The sequence below is a fragment of the Buceros rhinoceros genome, unplaced genomic scaffold (assembly GCF_000710305.1).
Source record: "Buceros rhinoceros silvestris isolate BGI_N320 unplaced genomic scaffold, ASM71030v1 scaffold23191, whole genome shotgun sequence".
Taxonomy (NCBI): Eukaryota; Metazoa; Chordata; class Aves; order Bucerotiformes; family Bucerotidae; genus Buceros; species Buceros rhinoceros.
This window is the reverse complement of record NW_010392909.1, coordinates 31,961-52,983: the sequence shown is the minus strand read 5'-3', so window position 1 is coordinate 52,983 and position 21,023 is coordinate 31,961. Positions and strand designations below refer to the sequence as shown.

Below are 21,023 nucleotides of genomic sequence, written 5' to 3'. Positions count from 1 at the left end.
CTCAATGCTGGTGACCTCTGCCTGCTCAAGGACAGCGACATTAGTCACGTAGTCAGTCCAGTGGATGTTTAGGATTGTACGGAGGCAGCGCTGATGGAACGTTCGAGGAGTCGCAGGTGGTGGCGGTAGATGACCCATGGTTCAGACCCATATAGAAGAGTAGACAGCACAATGGCTCTCTAGACACTGATCTTTGTGCTTTTCATCAGGTGTTTATTGCACCAGACTCTCTTATGGACTACAAAAAAGTGTTAGAAAGCCTTACAGTCTTCACGATGCATTTAAAAGTGGGAAGAAACAGTGCGTTTGCATCATGTCTTTGAGAAAAGTGTTGAACAACTCCTTTGACGAGAAAGAAAATTCCATTAGCTGGTCAGTGGGGCAGCGAAGGTGAGCTGCAGAGAATTCCACTGTTCAGAGAACACTGTTTGCTGCTGCAGTATTTTGGCTTTATGTGCTGTGCCAGTGAAAGCTTTTCTGGGTGTTGCTCAGCCAGTACCTCATTTATATTGCAGCCGTTTGCAGTATTTTTTCATGTCTTTTTTACCTTGGCTTTTTTTGTTGGTTTTGTTTGTTTGGTTGATTTTTGTTTGGTTGGTTTTCAGTAGTTTGGGTTTTGGGTTGGTTTTTTTGTTTGGTTGGTTGGGTTTTTTTGGAGCAGAGAAGGCTGACAAATGTATGTAATGATTTTATTGGTTTGAGTGGAAGGGATGACATTGGATCAGCTGGTTATGGTTTCTTTGGATGACACGGGCAGAGTTTGTGTTTTAGTTTAGGATTTGGGGTTTTTTTGGCAGCTAGTGTAGAAACAAAAAATGAGTAAATAGAAAAGAGATAAAAGGAGTGGAGAAAGTAAAGGAAGATGCAAATTGAAAGGCAGTATAATGGGAAATACCGTGACCCATTCATACAAAAACTCGCTCTACCAGTGTGTTCTTTAAAATGCTAGGGAGAATTTTAACCTGGTTTTATATATCCATCAAAAGTCACCAGACAAGTATTTGTGGATTGCTGTTTACTTGGATTGGTAATAATAATCTCTGAAAGAACTCATTTGGCTTGGTTAATTTGTTTAAACTTATGCATTTTTTTTTAAATATAAGTGACTCAACAGCTTTATTGAATTACTGTTTCTCAAATTCAGTTGCTTTATGTTACATAACTATAGAAGCTCTGCAAACTTTGGCAGTTACCACCAGTCCTGCTGTGTGGTACATAAAGCAGTTGCATACCACGTGCCTAACCTCTAAAGGATCCTAAAGCTTCTCCTAAGTTTATATAGTTGACCCTCTTTGGCTTTCTTCTCTGCAAAAAAACATGTTCTTAGTATTTTGGTCAGTAGTTAGACCATTCCATCAGTCAGGAATATGAGCTAAATTGAAGAATGCATTATATGCTTTCAATTTTAACAGCTGAAATTAAACAGAGGCCACACAAAGAGCCTGGTTGGTGAAGTAAAAGTCATAAAGAAAAGTACAATTTTTAAAAGGTTGGTGTCGTTTACTTGAGCTTTTAATTCCTGGTTGTCAACAACTTTTCTGTGGTTTTTTGTCCTTAATTATTGGTAGTATAATAACAGGGTAGCTATTGAACTAGAGCTTACATGGTTAACTAGCAGAATCAATGCTGTGGAGCATTAAAAGGCTGCAGGTGGAATGGATATTTTGGGTGAAGTCTTTTTCTGCCTGAAGATGGGGCGTGCTTTGCCAGTGACCTCCATGCTACAAGGATGTCACCTGACAAGCTTGATTTTCAGCGCTGTGTAGGCAGAGATCAGCCTGAATGAAGAAGGTGACTGAGCAGAAGGAGACCTTGGATCCTTGATTCTGGGTCACTTGGGCTATATGTTATACTGGAGGAGGGAAGAGGAAGGGGGATTTTTTTTTGGCAGAAATTACAGGGCAGTACAGCAGAGTTTCTCCCAAGCCATGTCCCTTTCCACTTCAAAGCAAACAACCAGCATACCTTCACCCTTGTGCTACATTGCAGACGAGACTGGAGTCAGGCTTTGCACTGGCAGTGGCCCCCTGATACAGCAAGAACGTCCTCCAAGACAGTTCCAGCCACTTTGATCTCGTTTTCTTCCCAGCAGGATTCTAGACTCTGAGCCAGTGTGCTAAGAGTGCCACTGGAAGTTAAATGTGCTTGCAGAATTGACACTACAAGGCATTTACGGTTCATGGTATCTGCAGATAAGCAGCTTACCCACCAAAGACGTGGTAGCTTGCTCTGTTAATGTATTAGAGTATGGGAGGGGATCTCTAAGGTACTCGTGCAGGGGAATATGAGGTGCATAGAAACATCAGTGCTTTGATTTATGACTTGGCACTGGCCTGTGAGTGTAACCACTTCAAATTACGGCAGTCATTATGGTCTAGGCCACAAAGAACTGGATTAAGAAGACTAATTTCTCTATATTTACCCTCTCCCTGATAAAACTCCCATTTTTTTACTTGAATCAGATTGAAATATGTCATATAAAGTTAAAGACGGTGTAATCTGGTGAGAATCTATGCTATCATTCAGTAGCATGAAGGGGTTTTCTAGACCTGTTTAACCTGTTGCTGTTGCAGTAATTATTTAGTTTGTGTTTCTAACAGAAAGCCAGTTTACATTACTTTTGGGAGGGTAGGTATGTAACAAGCTCTTTACTCACAGCATTCATAAAAGGACACACTTACTTATCTCAAATAGGAAAAAATGTCCCCAGCTGAGTATGAAACTTGGTGTACTAGATGTACTTTTATAAAAAATGAAATTCCCTGTTAATCTAAACACTGTGAAAAATACTGTCTGATTAAAATTAAGGCTATAGCTGATCACTTTTTATAGTTTGAAAAAATCATGCTGGAGAAATTCCATTAAAGGGAGAAGATGGAGCTTATTAAACTTTAATATGAATTAACCAGACATAAAGAAAAGGATTTTTCTTTTCTAAGGTGGAATTGTTAAGAAGAAATAAGAAATTTCCTTCTGAACTGTTGAATATTTAATGTTCAGCATGAAAAATTAATTGTGGTCATATTTCATGGGTTAGGAGCATAAACTTGGCCTGTTGTTGCTCCTGAGATTCCCCTAGCTCTTCTGGAAAATCTTAGTCTTTGTGTGTAACAGTCTCTGCTCAGTGTATTGATGAGACCTGTGGGACTGGAAGCAGAAGGTCTAGAAGATCAGACTTGAGAAATACAGCAACTGTTCGCAGAGCAGTTTGCAAGAGATCTACTTGCACAGTGTAGATGGGATAAAGTAAATTCATGGTAAAATGAGGGAAAAAATCTTTCTTGTTATTTATGTATTCTTTCCCACATATGCTTGGAAAAACGTCAGTTTAGTTCTTGACGGCAAAATAATTACATAGTTTGTACTAGTGATACTTAACTCATTTGCTTCTGTTCCTATTCAGAGTCTAGACTCCACCATTTTATCTGTGCTGCAGACAAAATACTGCCGTTAATGAGCCAGACCTTTTTCATGATCTGAGGATAGACTCACAACTTGCAAATCCATAATTTTTTTCCATGTTTCCGTGAAAAAGTTTGATCAGAGAAAATTTTTGTTTCATTAGCTTGAGAATGAAGAACAATGTTAGAATGAAGAGTGATACACTGAAATTATTTGTATTTGGGATAAGCTCCATGCTTCTTTTCATGAAATAATCCAGTCATATTCTTTGTTGTTCTTGGACTCATAAAAATCAATAAAATGAGATTATTTTCATTTTTTGTCATGACTACAGGATTCTGGGCTTACCTCCAGATACCAGTTGTGTGTTTCACATGGTTTGATAGCTTTGTCAAATAAATATCAAATCACTTCAGTCGCAGAGCATCTTTTTAATGTTTAAATGTGCAGACTAATCTAAACAGTACTATGTGAAAGACTGCCCAGAGCCCTTATAGCCAGAAAATAAAGTACGAGAAAGTGGTTACCAGTGCTGAATTGACTTGCTGTATTTCCAGCTTTCCTGACCACCCACCTTATAGTGCCACGAATTCATCTTCTGGCAAAGTGTTCTCAGGTAAGTGGAGACAGCCTCTCACTAGTATATGTATTATTTTCCTTTGCTAAGAGCCAAATACTCGGTAGAATCTGTAATGAATTTATGTTTTAAGCTGAAGACCAAGGTTTATTATGCTGTTGTCAGCTTCTATTGAAAGAGAGACTAAGTGAAGAATTGAACATTTTTTTTCAGGGATGGACATGGACAGTGGAACCAAGTTTGTCTAGTTTAGTCTGTGGCCTGTATCCTTAATGTAACAGCCACTGAATTAATCAAAGCTCTTGACTCCTTACCATAATGGCCACTAAATTAATCAAAGCAAATCTTCTCCTACCCATGATATCTTCTGATCTCTCTTTGGTCTAGTAACTTCATTCTGTGCAACTGCCCTCTCCTGATCTGCCTTGTGTGCTGGCCCCGGTTCTAAGCTCTGCACGTGCTTCTGGGCCAGCTGGCTGGCCCAGCGTCACAGATCGCTGTGGACTCATGCTGTAACCAGCTTTTCAGTAGGGGAGAATTATTTTAGATCCCTGCTCTGTCTTGTTGTCAGCATTTGTCCAAGCATTACTGTATTTGATACTTCAGCACCTTTCTCAGAATTGACGGAATTCAGACACTAGGTTTGAAAGCCCTCCAGAGAGTGGGAATTGCAAACATGGAGCCAGAGGAATTCGTGTCTAAGCTGGGGGGACCCAGCAGTGCTTTGCAGTTCACACAGCTGTGTGTTTTGAGTTACAGTATTCAACTTCACTGCACAGAGCATCCAAAATTCTTGAGAAATTCCACCTGAAATTTGAAACCACTCAGGAATATTCATTAGCTCCAGTTTTTCACTGTAAGGAATTAAAGCTATTTAGCGAACAAAAGAAGCGGTTGTAATTCTTTCTACTTCAGCTTTTGGTTCTCATGAGACACAGCACTGTTTTTCTGCAGAGGTATCACAGTCTGCTGGTTTAATTTAGCTGTCTTAGAACTATTGCAGTTCTTGGCAGTTGTCAGGAGTGCAAGGAGGTACAAAACATTTTTTGTTATGCCAGCTGGAGAAAAGAGTGGGGTATTTGCGCATGTGCATTTCACTAATGTGGCCCTTCTGACTGAAGTAGCGTCTAGATTAGAAGATAATTCAATTGCAATTATCCACCCATAGGACTTAGGCCAAATGTACGCTCAGTTTCTGTGCGGGGCTAAATAATGTGCAGCTGAGCTGTTCCAGGAGGCTCAGCTATCACGTTCAGAGCCATTAGCAGCCAGTCTGATCAACTCCTGAAATATCAGAACCAGATTTTAACTGACATTATGTAACTAAAGCAAATACTGTAATCTGCAGGTTCAGTGGGTGTTGCCTAGCTAAAATATCACATGCTGCTTGGGAAATATATCCCTCCTGGAGACTCCTAGTCCTGAATGTTGTTTGTTATTTCTAAATACCTCTTTTACAGCTATTGCCAGTGAAGAGTATTTCCCAGTGTTACTAAGGTGTGGTAGGAAAAATGTTGCTAAAAATTCAAGCCATGATTTTCATTGAGATAAGACTGAAATTCTTGATCAGCCTTATAAGAGCTAAAGTTCTGAGACCACCACTTAGAAACTTTAACCTTAGATGTGCTCTGCCTTATTTAGAGAAATAAATTAGGGATGTGTAAGTAAGAATGTGAAAAGACTTTTTGAAGTTCTCTATAGAAGAAAACCCCAGAATTATGAGTTACATGTGTGCTACTCTGATCAGTTCCTGCGTCCTCCTGAACCACAAGAGTTCCCTTGAGATGCTGCGTTTCTTAAAACAGAATAGTAGATAGGCAACTGCGTATGCATTTAACAAAGTTTCTCTGCAGATACAAGACATGCAGGATTCTTGCTCCATTCCTCTGTACTTTATCTCCTCCCCATTTCACTCAGTCTGCTTTTGTGCCAGCCCTTCTGTCCTTCCTGTTCAGTATTTTCAGGGCACATCTGAACAATGGTAAAATTATATGTCACTGAAAACAGCAGAATATTTACACTGATGTTGGTGGAATTGAGAATTCTCCTACCCTTTCCACTCAAGGGAGGCTTCTGTGAGAGTTAAGAGAATGAGCTTTTAATATATTATTTTAATGGTACTTAATAAAATGTATTTGAGGTATATAATTATAGAGAATGGCTAATGGTGAAAATAACTGGAAAACTCACCATTCTTTATCATATACTATCATTGTGTAGATTAATTATGTAAGTCCTTTTAGTTTAGTGCATTTACAGAATGGTAGGGAACCTGCTCATCTTCAGTTGTTGGAATGATTCTTACCTTCGGCAAATACTGTGCTGGCCTTTTGATAACTTGTCTGTTACCTCCTGTCTAGTATAGAGGACTGTAATATACTACTCAAAATACAATGACTGTCTTTAGCAGTGATGTCATTTCTTATAAGATTTGTTTACTTATTGCAATCCATACACGTTGACACAAATCCTCTGGTTGATTTGCACTACTATTTATATCTGTTTTCAGAAAGTCCCTGGTTAGATATTCATGCTGTTCATGTCACATGCTGTTCCCCAGTGGGACTGAGTATGATGTGTGGGAGAGTAAGTGACACTGAAGCATAATAAATGCCGTATAATGATGTGGTGCAAATATCCTGTCATATATCACTATATGCGTATTCTGTAGTAACTTGGATGTGCTGGAGTATCAGAAGTTGAAGTGTGAGAATACCGTAGTCAGAAAGTGTATTTGTTTCATCCAATCAGAAACTCATAACAGAAGAGGAAGGGTAGACTAGATAATGTGATTTTGATTCAGTGGGCTAATATTAATACCTGTCAGAGAAGACTGTATTTTAAAATGTGAGCAAATGCTGCATCCTCTGAAGACATATGGTATGCCCTTTTGTAATGTGCAGATTAAATCTGAAGTTTCTTTGGAGATTTCACCAAAGCTGTGGAGACCTTGAACCTGCTGTAGTGTCTGGGCTATATGATAAATCAGTTTTATTTCTCAAAGCCCATATTATTATTGCAACAGTAGTTAATTGTTCTGCTTTGCTGGCTCAGCGTTTTCCTTGTGCTGATGCATCAACAAGCCTTTTGGCATCAGAAGCAAAAGAAGGAACAGGCATAACTGAGTCATGAGGAGGCTGCATCAGCAGGGGGAAATTAGAGAGACACAGTTTAATCAATACTCCAGAAGGAAAATGACTGTTTGCTGCTGTGGCAGAAAATGAGCATTTTGGTTTGCAATGGTATTAATTTAGGGCCCAGTCCCTGCACTGCTGACCATTTCCTAGTATCGTCAGTTTGCTCCAGAATAAGAGGTTTGTAGGATCAGACTGTTAAAGATTGTTCGGTTCTTGCTGATTATTAGATTCTTAGCCCTACTAGTAATTCTTGAATTAAGCTCAGAGTCTTGTGGGAGCTTTGCCATGACCTCAAATTCAAAAGGTCAGAGACAAATAATAATACATAATTCAGTTCACAAGAGGTGTTTCAAATTTCTCCTAAATATTCTGTAACTGAGGTGTGTTCTAATAATCAGCAAATATTTATGCTTTTGGAAAGGAGTTATTTCAGAGAATCCTTTTGAACTAATGCGTATGTCATTATTTTGAACCTGTAGATTATCGAGTCTCTAGGCATTTGACTTTTTCTCTTTATGCATCAGAGGTACTTTAGCCTAGCAGCTGTGACAATACTTCTAGATTGTGGTCAATCTGTTCTTTCTTTTTGACTTAAAATGTTTTGTGTATTCATACTACAAGGCTGGCTCTTTTTTTTTTTAAGTATCTGAAGTTGTCTTCATGTACTTTTGAAGAAAGAGTTTTACAATCTACACACATTCCGAAGTAGCCAGTGATTTGAGGAGTTAGTCTTGTGGTATGGCAGCTGGTCAGCAGGCTGGAAGCATGTACTGCTCAGAGTTACTGGCCAGCTTGATGCATTTGCTGGACTTTTCCAACAAACGGCCTACTTCCAAGTCTCTCTTACTGTTACATTCCCCACTGCCAAGTTGTGCATGGTTCCTACTGACTGACCTATCTCGCGGGGGATTTCACCAAAGAGTATCTTTATGGTCTAGTGGTAGAAGGGGCACCATTCTGCACTGATTTTATAATCCAGTGTGTGAATATTTTGGATTTGTCTCTGAAAGCTTCATATAACATACGTTCATACACGAAAAGTAAATAGTGGAAGTTGTATGTTTTTTCACTTCTTTCTCCGTAGAGCTTATTCAGAAGTAGACATATTATTTACTGCAGCTGTTCCTGGGCACTTTCTTTAAAGATGCTGGGAAGCTGGTGGCGTTTCTAAAGAAAACTAGTTCTTACACTTTAATTCAACTTAAACAGAAACAGAATTAAAAAAAAAAAAAGAAAAGCAGTATAGTATAGCAGTATAGTAAAGTATAATACCAAAAATATTCTCCAAATGTGATGCGTCAATTAAAAATTGTGCTGAGCTGTAAAAATAAGATAGTTGCTACACTTTGCCTATAAAATGCTTTGGTTTAATTGGCAGCAGCAAAACAAATGCGGCTTGAGAGATCCACCCATCTCACCTACTTGCCTTTTCTGGCTGCCCCTGTTGAGGAAATTTAATGAAAAGTTTTTTACCATGTTGTATCAATCTTTGACTTGCCTCTTGAGTGCCTTTGTAGCTTGTCAAGGTTCCCTGGATTAAATTACCAGCAAGACATTTGCAGTTAACTACAACAGCACAAGCCTCCGCTTTGTTTCCCACCACAGTTGCAATCACGCAGTCCACTTCTCAGAAGAGAGGAACTGCTCTCTGCCTCTGTCTGTTTGGGACAGGACCAAATGAGAGACTTAATAATTTTAATATATGGGAAATAACTTTGATTCTGTCTGTGTAAAGATTTGTAAAGCAATTAAATAGGACTTAGGACACTTCTCCAAGGCAAAAAGGCCTTAGGACAGGAAATAAATACACTGTATTACTCTGAATATGAGTGCTGTTGCCAGGTTTGAGAGGTTTCATTTTATTGGTACTGTGCCTGTGTGATTTTGGGTGAAAATGTAGTGTGGACAGTGACATATTAGGCACACACATAAAATATGAAGTGATTGGAAAAATAGGAGTCATTCAGCAATAAGTTTATAAAATATATCAAACTCCTTATATGTATCGGGGTGTTTCCAGTTTTCTGAAGCATGGGTGGGACTTTGTGCTGGGAATAGTGCATGTATAGTCTTTCTGGATCATACAAAGCTTTTAGCATTATTTTATAAATTTGCAGTGCCAGACTGGAACTTTCTTTATGTAGACAAAAACTGAATGTCTACATAAATAACCCATCAAAACCTACATTTGAGGAACATGTGAATAAATAAATCTTAATTTTGCTCTAATTGCACAGTGTTGCTCATTATTCTAAAAGTTGCTCAGCTGTCCTTCTCATAGTTCTACAAAACTTTGCTCTCCTTACCTATCCACCAAATTAAAATCCAAACTAATGATTAGTTCTAAATGTCACCATAAGTTTTATCTGTAAACACTGCTGCCCAGAGTTGTTTCCCTTGAAAACCGCCTTAGCACCTTCACCATATGTTCAGAAAAAACTTATTAGATGAAGCCATTCCTACATGCTAAACAATCATTTATGAAATTCAGGGTTTCTTTCTTTGCATGTCTAAAATGTTCATGTTAGTGTTTAATGCTGTTATTGATTTCGCTTTGAATTAATTATTACTGTTACTGAAAGTCATTGAACCTTTTTCCGGAATTTTTTTCTGTTAGTGTTCGGAAGTGTTTAAGTAAGCTGAGTAGAAGAGAGACTGTTTTTCTCTTCATATTTTTGGGGTATCTTTAAATGGTGCTGTCTGATGGTATGTAACTATTCCACACGTGTAATGTTGGTGATACCTGACCCATTAACATGAATACATTGTAAATTACGTATCTTATAGCGGCAGTTGCCATTTACTCCTACGAAATTGCTCCATTTATTTCTGTCCTTTTTGTTATATTATCTTATAATAATAATGAGATAAATTAAGATGTGATATGAACTTTTGCCCTGTAACTCAAGCTGGATATATCTTCAGATTGAGTTTATACAAACTCAGATTTTTGTCAAGCAAATGTTTGGGGCTTTTCCCAGGATTGAGACTTAGGGAAACACTATGAGAAGAGGCTTTTCTTGCATAATGTGAACTCACTATGAAATGAAAAGTTCTGGAAGTCTTGAAATCTTGTTCCATGGTAGATTTACTGAGTCCTGTTAGTAATTTAGATACTTAAAAGTATCTAGAATACTAATTTTGTTTAAACATAACTTGGTAGCTGGAAGATTATTAGGACTTTTCATATAGAGTTATTTCTCTAAACTCTGCAGTGGATCTGTACTTGTAATACTCTTTTATTGACTCACCGTTACTTCTGTGACTGACTGATGTCATTTTCCTTTCATCCAGGCAGTTATTTTCAGACATACTGTTCATGACAGAAAGTTATTTTATTATTCTGATTAATATTTATTATATTTCAGGTGAATCATCTTAAAAGGGCCAAATTCTAGCTATTTAATTTGTTTTCAGAGTTGAAACGGCTAGAAAGACTTTCTGATCAGCTTTAACCAAGCGGATCGTAAACTTAAAAGGTCAGGCAATAATTCTGGAAACAGTCTACAAAGAAACAGAAAATCCATCACGAAGTTACCTAATGTTTAATAATATGCATATTAGCTGCTGTCATGGGAATGAGGGCAAATTTTTGGAAACTGTCCTGGAGGTATGCAACGGTGTCAGCTTTTTCCAAGTTCCTCTCCATCTGCTTGAACAACCCTAGGCACTTATCTAAGGTGGGAGAGTTTGGAGCAGAGGAGCAAACAGTTTTACTTGAATTGTATCCAATTTGGATTCGGGTTTTTTTAAAGCTGGATTGGGGTTTTTTTTGGTGGTAACACTGTAGATGAGGTGCTCTAGTCCTAATAAGGAAATTGCCTATTGAAAAAGTTGAGTGAAACTTTTTGAAACTGGAACACCAAAACTTACCTTAGCTGTTCAATTAGCTATAGCTAAAGAGGAAGTAGAAAGAGAAGTGACTGATTTATGCCCCATCAGCTGTGTTGGTAAATGGTAGAGAGCAGTGCTTTTTTTCCTGTGTAAGATTTTTAATTTACTCTTACATTCTTAGAAGTTTTAGAGAAAGTTTTGATACAGGTTGGATGATGCGTTTCACAATAATAATAATACTGGAGTCTTTCCACTTGTAGCCTAACTTTGACATATACTAGTTCACATCGTCATGTATTTTTCTAGCTCTGAGTGTTACAGACGTTTTTGTAGGTTTTGATGGTTGTTTTTTTTAAATTCACCCGAAAGTATGAAGTAGTTGCTAACATTCAGGAGTGAGAACATTCTGTGAGCTAGAATCGAGAAAGCTGGCAAGATTAAAAAACACGATGAAAGGGAGCTATTGTAATGGAATTATCGTTAAAGTAATGAAGAGATAGATTTTTTAATTTTCTGATTGCAATGATGCAGTTTATATTAGGATTACAAAAGCTTCTCTTATAAACCATCAAACATCAACTTCTAATTGGAAATACTGACCTTGAAAGTGGATGAGAGTTCACTAATCACTGAACTTGACTCTGTTGCACCACTGCTTCAACTACCTTTGATTTAAATTATCTTTCACTAATTTTTTTCTCCCCACATTTGAGGGAAAACAGGAAGATGGGAGCTGCAAAACATCTTTAAAAGGGGAGCTTTAAGCTGAACTGTAGAAAATGAGTTACTATTCTTCCGATATTTGAAGTACAAGTCTTAATGTATGGAGATTTTGCCATAGAATTGTAGCCCAAGCAGAAGTGTTGATCAGAGTTTGTATCCTCAAATATTCCATATCTCTAGTACAAAACATTACTGAAAGTCACTTGAAACTACACGGTTTTAGTTAAGAAGCTGATCCAGGATGAAAGGTAGATGAAATCAGCTACAGACTGTATGAGGAATTCCTCATGAGGAATTAACGGTAAAGCTTTTCATAACTTTCATGCTTTGGCTAAAAATATTAGCACCATAAAAATTCTTCAGGGAGCAGAGTTGAGGTGGTAGCTGCAGTGATCAAAACATAAAAGAGGCACATTTTCCCTTTTTATGGGGAGGCCTCTTTTAGACCTGTCACATGATGGATTTGAAAGGAAAGTTTAGTGGACTCTCAGTGTCTCAGCCAGCCAGCTCTCTACAGCTTCCTTGTTAACAACAATTAAATCTTAGCAAGTTCTCTTTTTTTCCTGAGCACTTGGTAATTCGTTTATTTTATTTGTTTAGCAGCAATGTAAGAAAAAATACTCAGATCATAAAGCTAAGGAAGTGTTCCGTATTAAAAAACAATGTAAAACCAATCTCCATTAAATTCTATGGAAGCATTTACTCCATGCTTGTTTGAATTTAAATGTTACAAGGGTAATTAGCATGTAAGTACTGTGAATGGATTTCATATTTAACCTGTGTGCAACAGTACGTGAGGTGTAATTTTTCCTCCCAGCACTATGTGAGTAATGAGGATGCCGTTTCCATGGCTGACGTATAAAATATTTTTCAACTCATGTTCGTGTTATGGAGACTGTCTTGTTAATGTGTCAGAGAATGAGACCTGGAAAGCAAGTGGATGTATGATAGCTCTTGGGAAAATAAACACATGGTATTAAGTAAAATTAAGTAAAAATTTTTTTAAAGTAAAATAAGATTTCAAAATGTGCGAATACCTTTTTAGTGGGTCTGATCCAGAGCCATTAATGTTTTGGTTGGGTTTTTTTTTTACTTCAGTTGCAAGCCAAATGTACCAGGTTCTTGATTATGCCAGCTGTTTTAGTGCTGTATTGGGAATGATACAGACTACCTTTGCTTTCCTTCAGAAGTCCAAAAAGGTGGGAAGTTCTCCACTGTCACTCATACCTTCCGAGTTTATGTAGGTGCAGCTCTGCCTAGCCCCTCAAAAACTCCATTGAGTATTTTGCATAGGGAGAAGTTAAAGTCTGAAACTTCACCTGTCAAGGCTCTTTATAGGGTGGTCCAGGAGCAGTCTTAGGTATTTTCTTGAAAGTAAGAACTGTCAACAATATAGAAGAATTGGTGGTAGCCAACTGCTTTAATCCTTAACCTTCCCACACCTTACATTTTGTCCAGAACAATGAGGAAAAAAAATGCTTTACAGCATAGAAAGAGAGGAGTGCAATAATATAAAGTCTTTTAAATTAATTTATCTACTTCTATACCCTTTCTGTTCGATTACTACCTCATTTTTCTTCTAATGAAACCCAGATTTTAGCCTATTAACATTTTTTTCCTGCACAGACTGGGATACTACTAATGAAGACTAAACTATTATATATTTTAAATTTGCGGATTGCACGCCTGTTTTCGTATTGTTTGTTACCCCATGTTAAAAAAGTAGGTTGCTGAGTCCGTATTCTCTCTGGAGTTGTGAGGTTTTGTTTTAGTGCGGGAATGATCAATAAAGGCTATACGACTGCAATTCAGATCTATTATTAGTAGCTAGATAATATATTAGTATTACGTGCCTCTGTTTCTGCTTGTATTGTAAGGCAAAGCTGACTTGAAATCACAAACAACTGAAAATTCTAGGTGCTACTTAACAAAGCAAGGACACTGACAATGTCACTGTCTCTTCACCCAGTATGTTCTGTTCTGAGTTCTGTGCTGGATTGTCTTTAAGCCTGGATATCAGCTCAGTCTACTAGCAGGGTTACTGAACTTGCTCTGTGGATCAAGGCAGTGATCTGTCCAGCTCCTGTATTTTGAGGTGACCAACAGTAGGATGGTTCATATTGTACTAATATGCAGTTGGCAAATATAAAATAATCTGCTCAAGTAATAGGTCTTAGCCGAATGTGCATAAGGTATTATGAAGTTCAAACCTTAAATATCAGAATGTTCCTTTGCAGCTACTTACTGTTGTTAATTAAAAAAAAATCTACCAATCAAATCCCTTCTTGAATCCTATTAATGTGTTCCCCACAACAGCTGCCTGTTGAAGTTGATAGACCTACAGGCACGTTGTGTGAAAAGTATTCGTTCTGAATTTATGAGACTTTTTTTATTATTCTTTGTTGTTGTTGTTTTGAATTGGAATAGTTGATTTTTAATCCATATGTTATATTTGTTTGCATCTTTATCCGGAACTATGGAATTTTCTTAATATGGGTTTTGTTTCAACAAGGGGGTACTCAAAGAAGCGTAACGAAGTGATCAACACGGTTCCTGAAAAGCGGCGATAGTATTGCACTTAAAATCACTAATTTATATAAAAGAACAACAATATTTGCAGTATGGTTCTCTGCTGCTGTCTTTTACTTATCTGAATGTAACGTGCCTTTACATTGACATCTGGCAACCATTTCTCAGCACACGGTGACACGGATGTTCTTCAAGAGGCCTGCAGCAAAAGCAGAAAGGCTGCTTCTGTTGAGTAATTCAGTTAATTTAGATGTCTGGAATATGTAAGAACAATTATGTTTCTTCTCTAATGTGTATTACTTTGGAATTAACAGCATAAATTTAATGTCCCATCATTACAGCCATGCATGTAGGCTTTTAAAGTTTTTCCCAGCAGGATGGATAGTTGTGTATAACACTGAGAGCATTTTAACTGAGTGTTGCAGTTGTGGCAGGACAAAGAAGAAACAGTCTTTGAAATGACTGGATCCTTGACCCTACATTTTTATAAGTTCAAAGCTCGTACCTTGAATTTGCATTAAGAAGTAAATTGCCAATCAATATACATCTAAGGACATTGGTCAGTTTTGTCTGTTTTAAAGTCTGTATTTAAAAGCAAATTCTTTTGTAATAATATTGAATATCTTTGAGTAGAGCCTTTAGGGAAAGGGTCATGTCTCCTGTGTACTTAAACAATCACAGAATCACAGAGTCATCTGCTTGGAAGAGACCTTTAAGATCATCAAGTCCAGCCATTCACCCTGCACTGCCGGAGTCCCTAAACCATGTCCCTCAGCACCAAATCCACACGGCTTTTAAACCTCCAGGGATGGGGGCTCCACCACCTCCCTGGGCAGCCTGACCCGCTGTGTAGAGAATTTTTTACTGATATCCAACCTAAATTTGCCCTGACACAACTTAAGGCCATTTTCTCTTGTCCTTCATTCATAACACGGGAGAAGAGACCGTTCCCCATCTCCCTGCAACCTCCTTTCAGGTGGTTGTAGAGAGCAATAAGGTCTCCCCTCAGCCTCCTCTTCCCCAGACTAAACATTTCCAGTTCCTGCAGCTGCTCCTCACAAGACAAGTTCTCTAAACCCTTCATGGGTTTTGTTGTCCTTCTCTGAACCCACTCCAGCACCTCAATGTCTTTCCTGAAGTGAGGGGCCAAAACTGGACACAGGACTCAAGGTGTGGCCTCACCAGTGCCGAGTACAGGGGGACAATCAGTTCTCTCCTCCTGCTGGCCACTTCTGATACAAGCCAAGATGACATTCGGCCACCTGAGCACACTCTTGGCTCATATTCAGTCAGCTGTCAACTAACACACCCAGTTCCTTTTACCCTCTGCACCTTTCCGGCCACTCTTCCCCAAGCCTGTAACACTGCAGGGGGTTGTTGTGACCCAAGTGCAGGACCCAGCATTTGGCTTTGTTGAACCTCATACCACTGGCCTTGGCCCCTGGATGCAGCCTGTCCAGATCCCTCTGTAGAGCCTCCTGACCTTCAAGCAGGTTGACACACCCACCCAACTTGGTGTCATCTGCAAACTTACTGAGGGTGCACTTGATTCCCTCATCCAGATGTTAAATTTCATACTATTGGCCCCAGCCCATCGATCCAGCCTGTCCAGATCCCTCTGTAAAGCCTTCCAACCTTCAGGCAGACCAACGCTACCTCCCAGCTTAGTGTCCTCTGCGAACTGACTGAGGGTGCACTCCATCCCCTCATCCAGATCATTGATAAAGGTGTTGAAGGCCCCAAAACTGAACCCTGGGGGACACCACTGGTGACCAGCCACCAGCTGGATTTAACTCCATTTACCACCACTCTCTGGGCCCGGCCATCCAGCCAGTTTTTGAGCCAGTGAAGTGTCCATCCATCCAGGCCATAGGCAGCCAGTTTCTGCAGAAGAACGTCATGAGAAGCGATGTCAAAGGCCTTACTAAAGTCCTGGTAAACAACATCCACAGCTCTTCCATCATCCACTAAGTGGGTCACCATATCATAGAAGGAGATCAGGTTGGCCAAACAGGACCTGTCTGTCATAAACCCATGTTGACTGGGCCTGATCACCTGACTATCCTGTGCATGCTGCATGGTGACACTCAGGACAGACTGACAGTCTGTAGTTCCCTCAGTCCTCCTTCCAGCCTTTCTTGTAGATCGGCGTCAAATTCACCAACCTCCAGTTGAATGGGACTTCCCCTGTCAGCCAGGACTGTTAGTAAGTGATGGAAGGTGGCTTGTCGGTCACTTCTGCCAGTTCCCTCAGCACTCTTGGGTGGATCTCATTGGGTCCCATCTAAGCTGTGCAGCAGTTCACTTACCGTTTCCTCTTGGATTATGGGACCTTGATACTGCTCCCCGTCTCTGCCATCTGGTTCTAGAGGCCACTGCCCTCAATCTCAACTAGTGCAGCATACCCAAGGAGCTCGTTGGCACAACATCCAGCTAACACTGGTGTGCAGCTCTTAGGCTTAGTTCCAGTGTCTGATGTGGTTTCAGCCTCAAGATACTACTATATTTTAAAATATCTAACTCTAATATTGCATAAAGTTATGCACATGTATGTAGCAGGAGTTTTTGACCTTAGGGACTTAAAATGGTAATCACATAGATAAAAGAAGTATGAACAAGAAGGAACCTAGAAATCAGTGACTTGCCTATGATGACAAAGGCTACACAGCTGGATATTGAATCCGTCTTTAATCCTTCCCTGACTAGTATCTGATTTGTGAAGTCAGTGCTGCAGATCAGGGCTCTGCAGATGTTCTGGGGGAAAGAAATCATGTTCTGAAAAGGAAATGGAGGTAGCAGCCAAATGGCTTCATGAAGAATAACTGGAATATTTGGCAACTCTAAATAGTTTGGTGCTTCTGCATCGTATAATTTTCTGTATCTGCCTCCCTGTTTTGTTCTAAGTCACAAAATAGTCAATTCAGTGGGAAGGAAGTGGAGGAAAACAACTTCCTCGGCATCCGTTTGTGTTCAGTGGCTGGCTGAGTCACATGACAACCTATGAGAAACTGTTGAAAAAGGTTTCCACGTTATCTTTGTTTTTTCTTTCTTTTCTTGCAGCATAAGCATACCAAGTGTTTGGACAAAGTTTTCAAGTGTGGCTTTTTTTTTGCCCAACTACTAGTATAACTGTTCTGTTGAACAGCCACACAGCTTTGTCCCCTGGCATGAGAGAACACCTAACAGCGATTACTGTGGGGGGTGGTTTGGGCACCAGTGTGTGAATGTGATCTCCTCTGATCAATGTCCTTGTGTTTCTGCCCCCATCCTTTACAGCGTTGAGGAGTCGATCAGGACGGTCCATCATCAATGGAAACTGGGCAATTGATCGACCTGGGAGATATGAAGGTGGTGGGACGATGTTCACTTATAAACGCCCAAATGAAATCTCCAGCACCGCAGGAGAGTCGTTTTTAGCTGATGGTCCAACAAATGAAGTCCTTGATGTCTATGTAAGTTTCTTGTATTTGGATTAATCTTCCTGACGGAAAAAAAAATTGTTCAGTTCCTTTTTAACATGCAACGTTAAAATTGCATTTAGTCCCAATACTTTGTTACTGTTTTGTTCCTTTAATTTTGAAACAGCATTTTTGATATTTTACTATTGCTTGCTGTTGCTCCAGATCATAGGATGTCTAAATAACAATGAAGCCTTTTTCTCTCAGACTTTGCTGATCCAGTAAAGCCATTTTTACTTGTTCAGTAAAATGGAGATAAAGCATACAAATGTCTGGAGTTTTTTTGTGAACTGGATTTTCTCTGGATACTTTCCTACTCAAGCAAATCTGGTGTGGTTTAATTTTACAGTGAACTGAAGTAAACGCCTAAATCAGACAAGGCCTCTCAGAGTGATGCCCATCTCAGTTTACTTTAAAAGAAACTAAGTCCAAAAAAATAAAGAATGTGGGATTTGAAGCAAGGCAGTTTTAATAGAAAGCTGTGCTAGGAGATCATAGATAAATAACCATTAGAGAAAGGAAGAGGGAAGACAAATTGTGGCTAAGAGGGGGGAATCACATTGAAAAAGCCATTTATTTCAACAGGGACAAGTTTTTACTGCATCATATTGAAATAAAAAATGTAACTGGGATTGATTACAACTTACTCAAAGATAAATGGGGTGTTCTGAGATTATACACTTTCACATGCTAAAATCCATTCATTGGAAAAATTAGATTAACTGGCAATATGGTTGTTTCATCCAGCTATAGCTTTTTTGCCCTTGAGTGCAATATGGGGTGGAAAAGTGAGCGTGCTGGTTGTTTCATAGAAAAATGAATAGTAACTACCCAGCTTACTCAGCTAGGAAAAGTTAGAGGTTGATGAAGTAGGCTTTTTTGTAATTTCTGATTGATTACAATGTAAGACTGGCAAAAGCCTGGAAGATTAAACGGTTGGGCTCCTAAATTCTGCAATGCAGACTCCATGTTTTCAAGATAAACATGTCATTGTGTAGTCACTGAGCTGAGGTTTGGTCTTAAGTTTTTATCGTGAGCTGATTGATGCCTATTACATAATGACCAGGGGAGAAAAGGATCAGGAAATAGATTAAACAGGTATTTCCTAAGTAATACCATAAAACCCCCTTAAGACTAAATTTCTCATATTTTAGTGTTTTAGTTGAGGCTTAGTCTCTTCTATTTTTTGGCTTTTGCAACAACTATAAGAAAGGTGGCACGATGGGCATAGCTTTATGAGTTTTGCTGTGTGGCTGCTAGTATGGATTGCCACATCTGGTTTGACTGGACTTTTATCTGAGAAGTTTCCTGTAGATACGAGGGATACTACAATTCATTATAAGTAGATAGTTTAGTGTCTTTTTCAATATAGTGTGGGGTGCTAAAAATGGATAGTGCTAGATGAAAGAAAATCAATCATCATTAGACACAGCCTCTCTTCTGGGTTTGAAATTTGTAGCCGTGCAGATACAGATGACTCGTTTCAGACTGTCTTGGAGTTCCTGATTTATGTAATTCTCTTTTCATCCATACTTATGATCTTTGTGCTCTGTGTAGAAAAATGAAGGGAATTGCAGATGGGAACTCCAAATGGCTTTCTCTTCCTTTTTCCTGAGATCATGCTGTCTTTCTTCCACTCTAAAAATGTAGAGGAAAGTTACAGCAGGGTATAATTAGCAAGATAAAAAGAGATGCAAGTTTTGTCCAGGTGTGAAGTATACATAACTACAAAGAATTAGGTCCACTAACGCAAAGCAAAACTATTGTATAATTCCAGGTATTTTCCTGCAGGAAGGCTGTGATGATATATTCATAGGGACTTTGTCAGTTAAGCTCTTTATAACCTCTGCCTGTCATCTGTCTTGAGAAGTGTGATGGAAAAAACATGTTTTTTCCTGGAAACATCTTAAGAGCAGGGGCCTGGTTCTGGAAGGTGGGGAGTACTCTTCCGCGGAAGTCAGCTTCACAGTGCTCAGTCCTCGCAGGACCACACTCAAAGAGGGTGTAATTTTTGGATAACAAAGTGACGTGGAAAGGACCGGCCCTTACAAAAAGTATTACAGGCAATGCATTATGAGATGGTTCAGAAAAGTGAATGATCTCTGAGGGGCAGAGTTTAGAGGAACAGCTATTATACCTGGCGATAAAAAGTGGTTTTGACACAAGGAAAAACAAAGGTCTGAATCCCTAGTTGGTGTTAGTTGTTGTGGTAAATTTAGTGAAACCTTGAAGTGTAAGTGTACTCTGCTGGGTCATAAAACCATTGACATAGTATGACTTTGTTCTTTTCAGCCCATAGTTCATCAGAACCAAAGAGCTAGTGCAAGCTCTGGTGTTCATTCTTTTTTGTTTTGTTTTTTTTAAAAAGATACTTAAAGTATAATCTCGAGGCTCCTTTCAGACCAATCAGCACAAAGAGTTCAGGACTTCTAAAGCAGCAGTGTCAGTAGAAGCAGTACTGAAGTAATTCAGGCTAAACTAGTGAAATTAGCAGCTGCTGGCACCCCTGCATCTCCAGGGTGAGCATGTCCAGGCTCTCGGCGGCAGCAGCGTCATACAGGCCTGCTGACTATGGAGTGTGCTGCTAGCAGCTGTAAAAAGCTTTCATAAAGTCCTGTCTTGCTCAAGTCTCACTATGCCTCGCTGCTTAAACAAGCACACAGAGACGTGACAGTGACTTTCAGAGGTGTGTTCATGTCAGCTCTCATAGGCTTCTGCAGCAGCATTCTGAAACCACTGGGCTTCTTTTTTACATTTAGCAGAGAAAAGTTATGATTCTCACCTATGTTTCATGAAGAACACTTTGACAGAGTAGTGGCTAGCTGTAAAGCAGTGGGAGTCTGCATCTTCATTCAACTGAAAAGTAGTGTGGAAGGATGCCAGAGGGTTGCACAGGTGCTCTTCAGCTGCTGTAACAAATATGTGGGTCTTTGTCATCTTCTCACTTGATCTTTATTGAGTAATGCTTATGGTGAGAGAAACATAATGTCAGTAATTCTAGCTAGTTGATTTTTGAGTCTCCGGTGAGTGGTGCAGAGATGGCTGCACAGTGATGAAAGGAACAGTTTGGGTTGTGAGATGGTACATGCAGAATAACACGTATGTGCTGTCTGCACGTGCTCCATTCAAGTACAACTGAAGAACCTTATGAGTTGGTCAGATTTGTAGATAGGGGTCTGTAGCTTTTGGTTTTCTCTGCTTTGTTTCTTCCTGGCTTATATTTCCTCAGGCATCTGTCAATCTGTCTGAGAATGTTTTGGTGACCTTAAGACTGTCTTCTGTTGCTGAGGCATGGTGTGAGTCCCTGCTGCCCATGCTAGCGAGAGGTGAGGCCGTGGCTGGGGGGACACACCGCCACACCCC

At 39.3% G+C, this 21,023-nt stretch overlaps 1 protein-coding gene across 1 annotated transcript in view; it reads left to right on the top strand.

Annotated features, from left to right (window-relative positions):
• The window catches only part of THSD4 (thrombospondin, type I, domain containing 4), a 74,831-nt gene that overhangs the window by 28,124 nt on the left and 25,684 nt on the right, over nucleotides 1-21,023 (top strand). Inside the window, exon 5 of the mRNA XM_010144675.1 lies at nucleotides 17,479-17,654. Within this exon, the coding sequence (XP_010142977.1) occupies nucleotides 17,479-17,654 (176 nt within the window). The remainder of the gene's footprint in view (nucleotides 1-17,478; nucleotides 17,655-21,023) is intronic.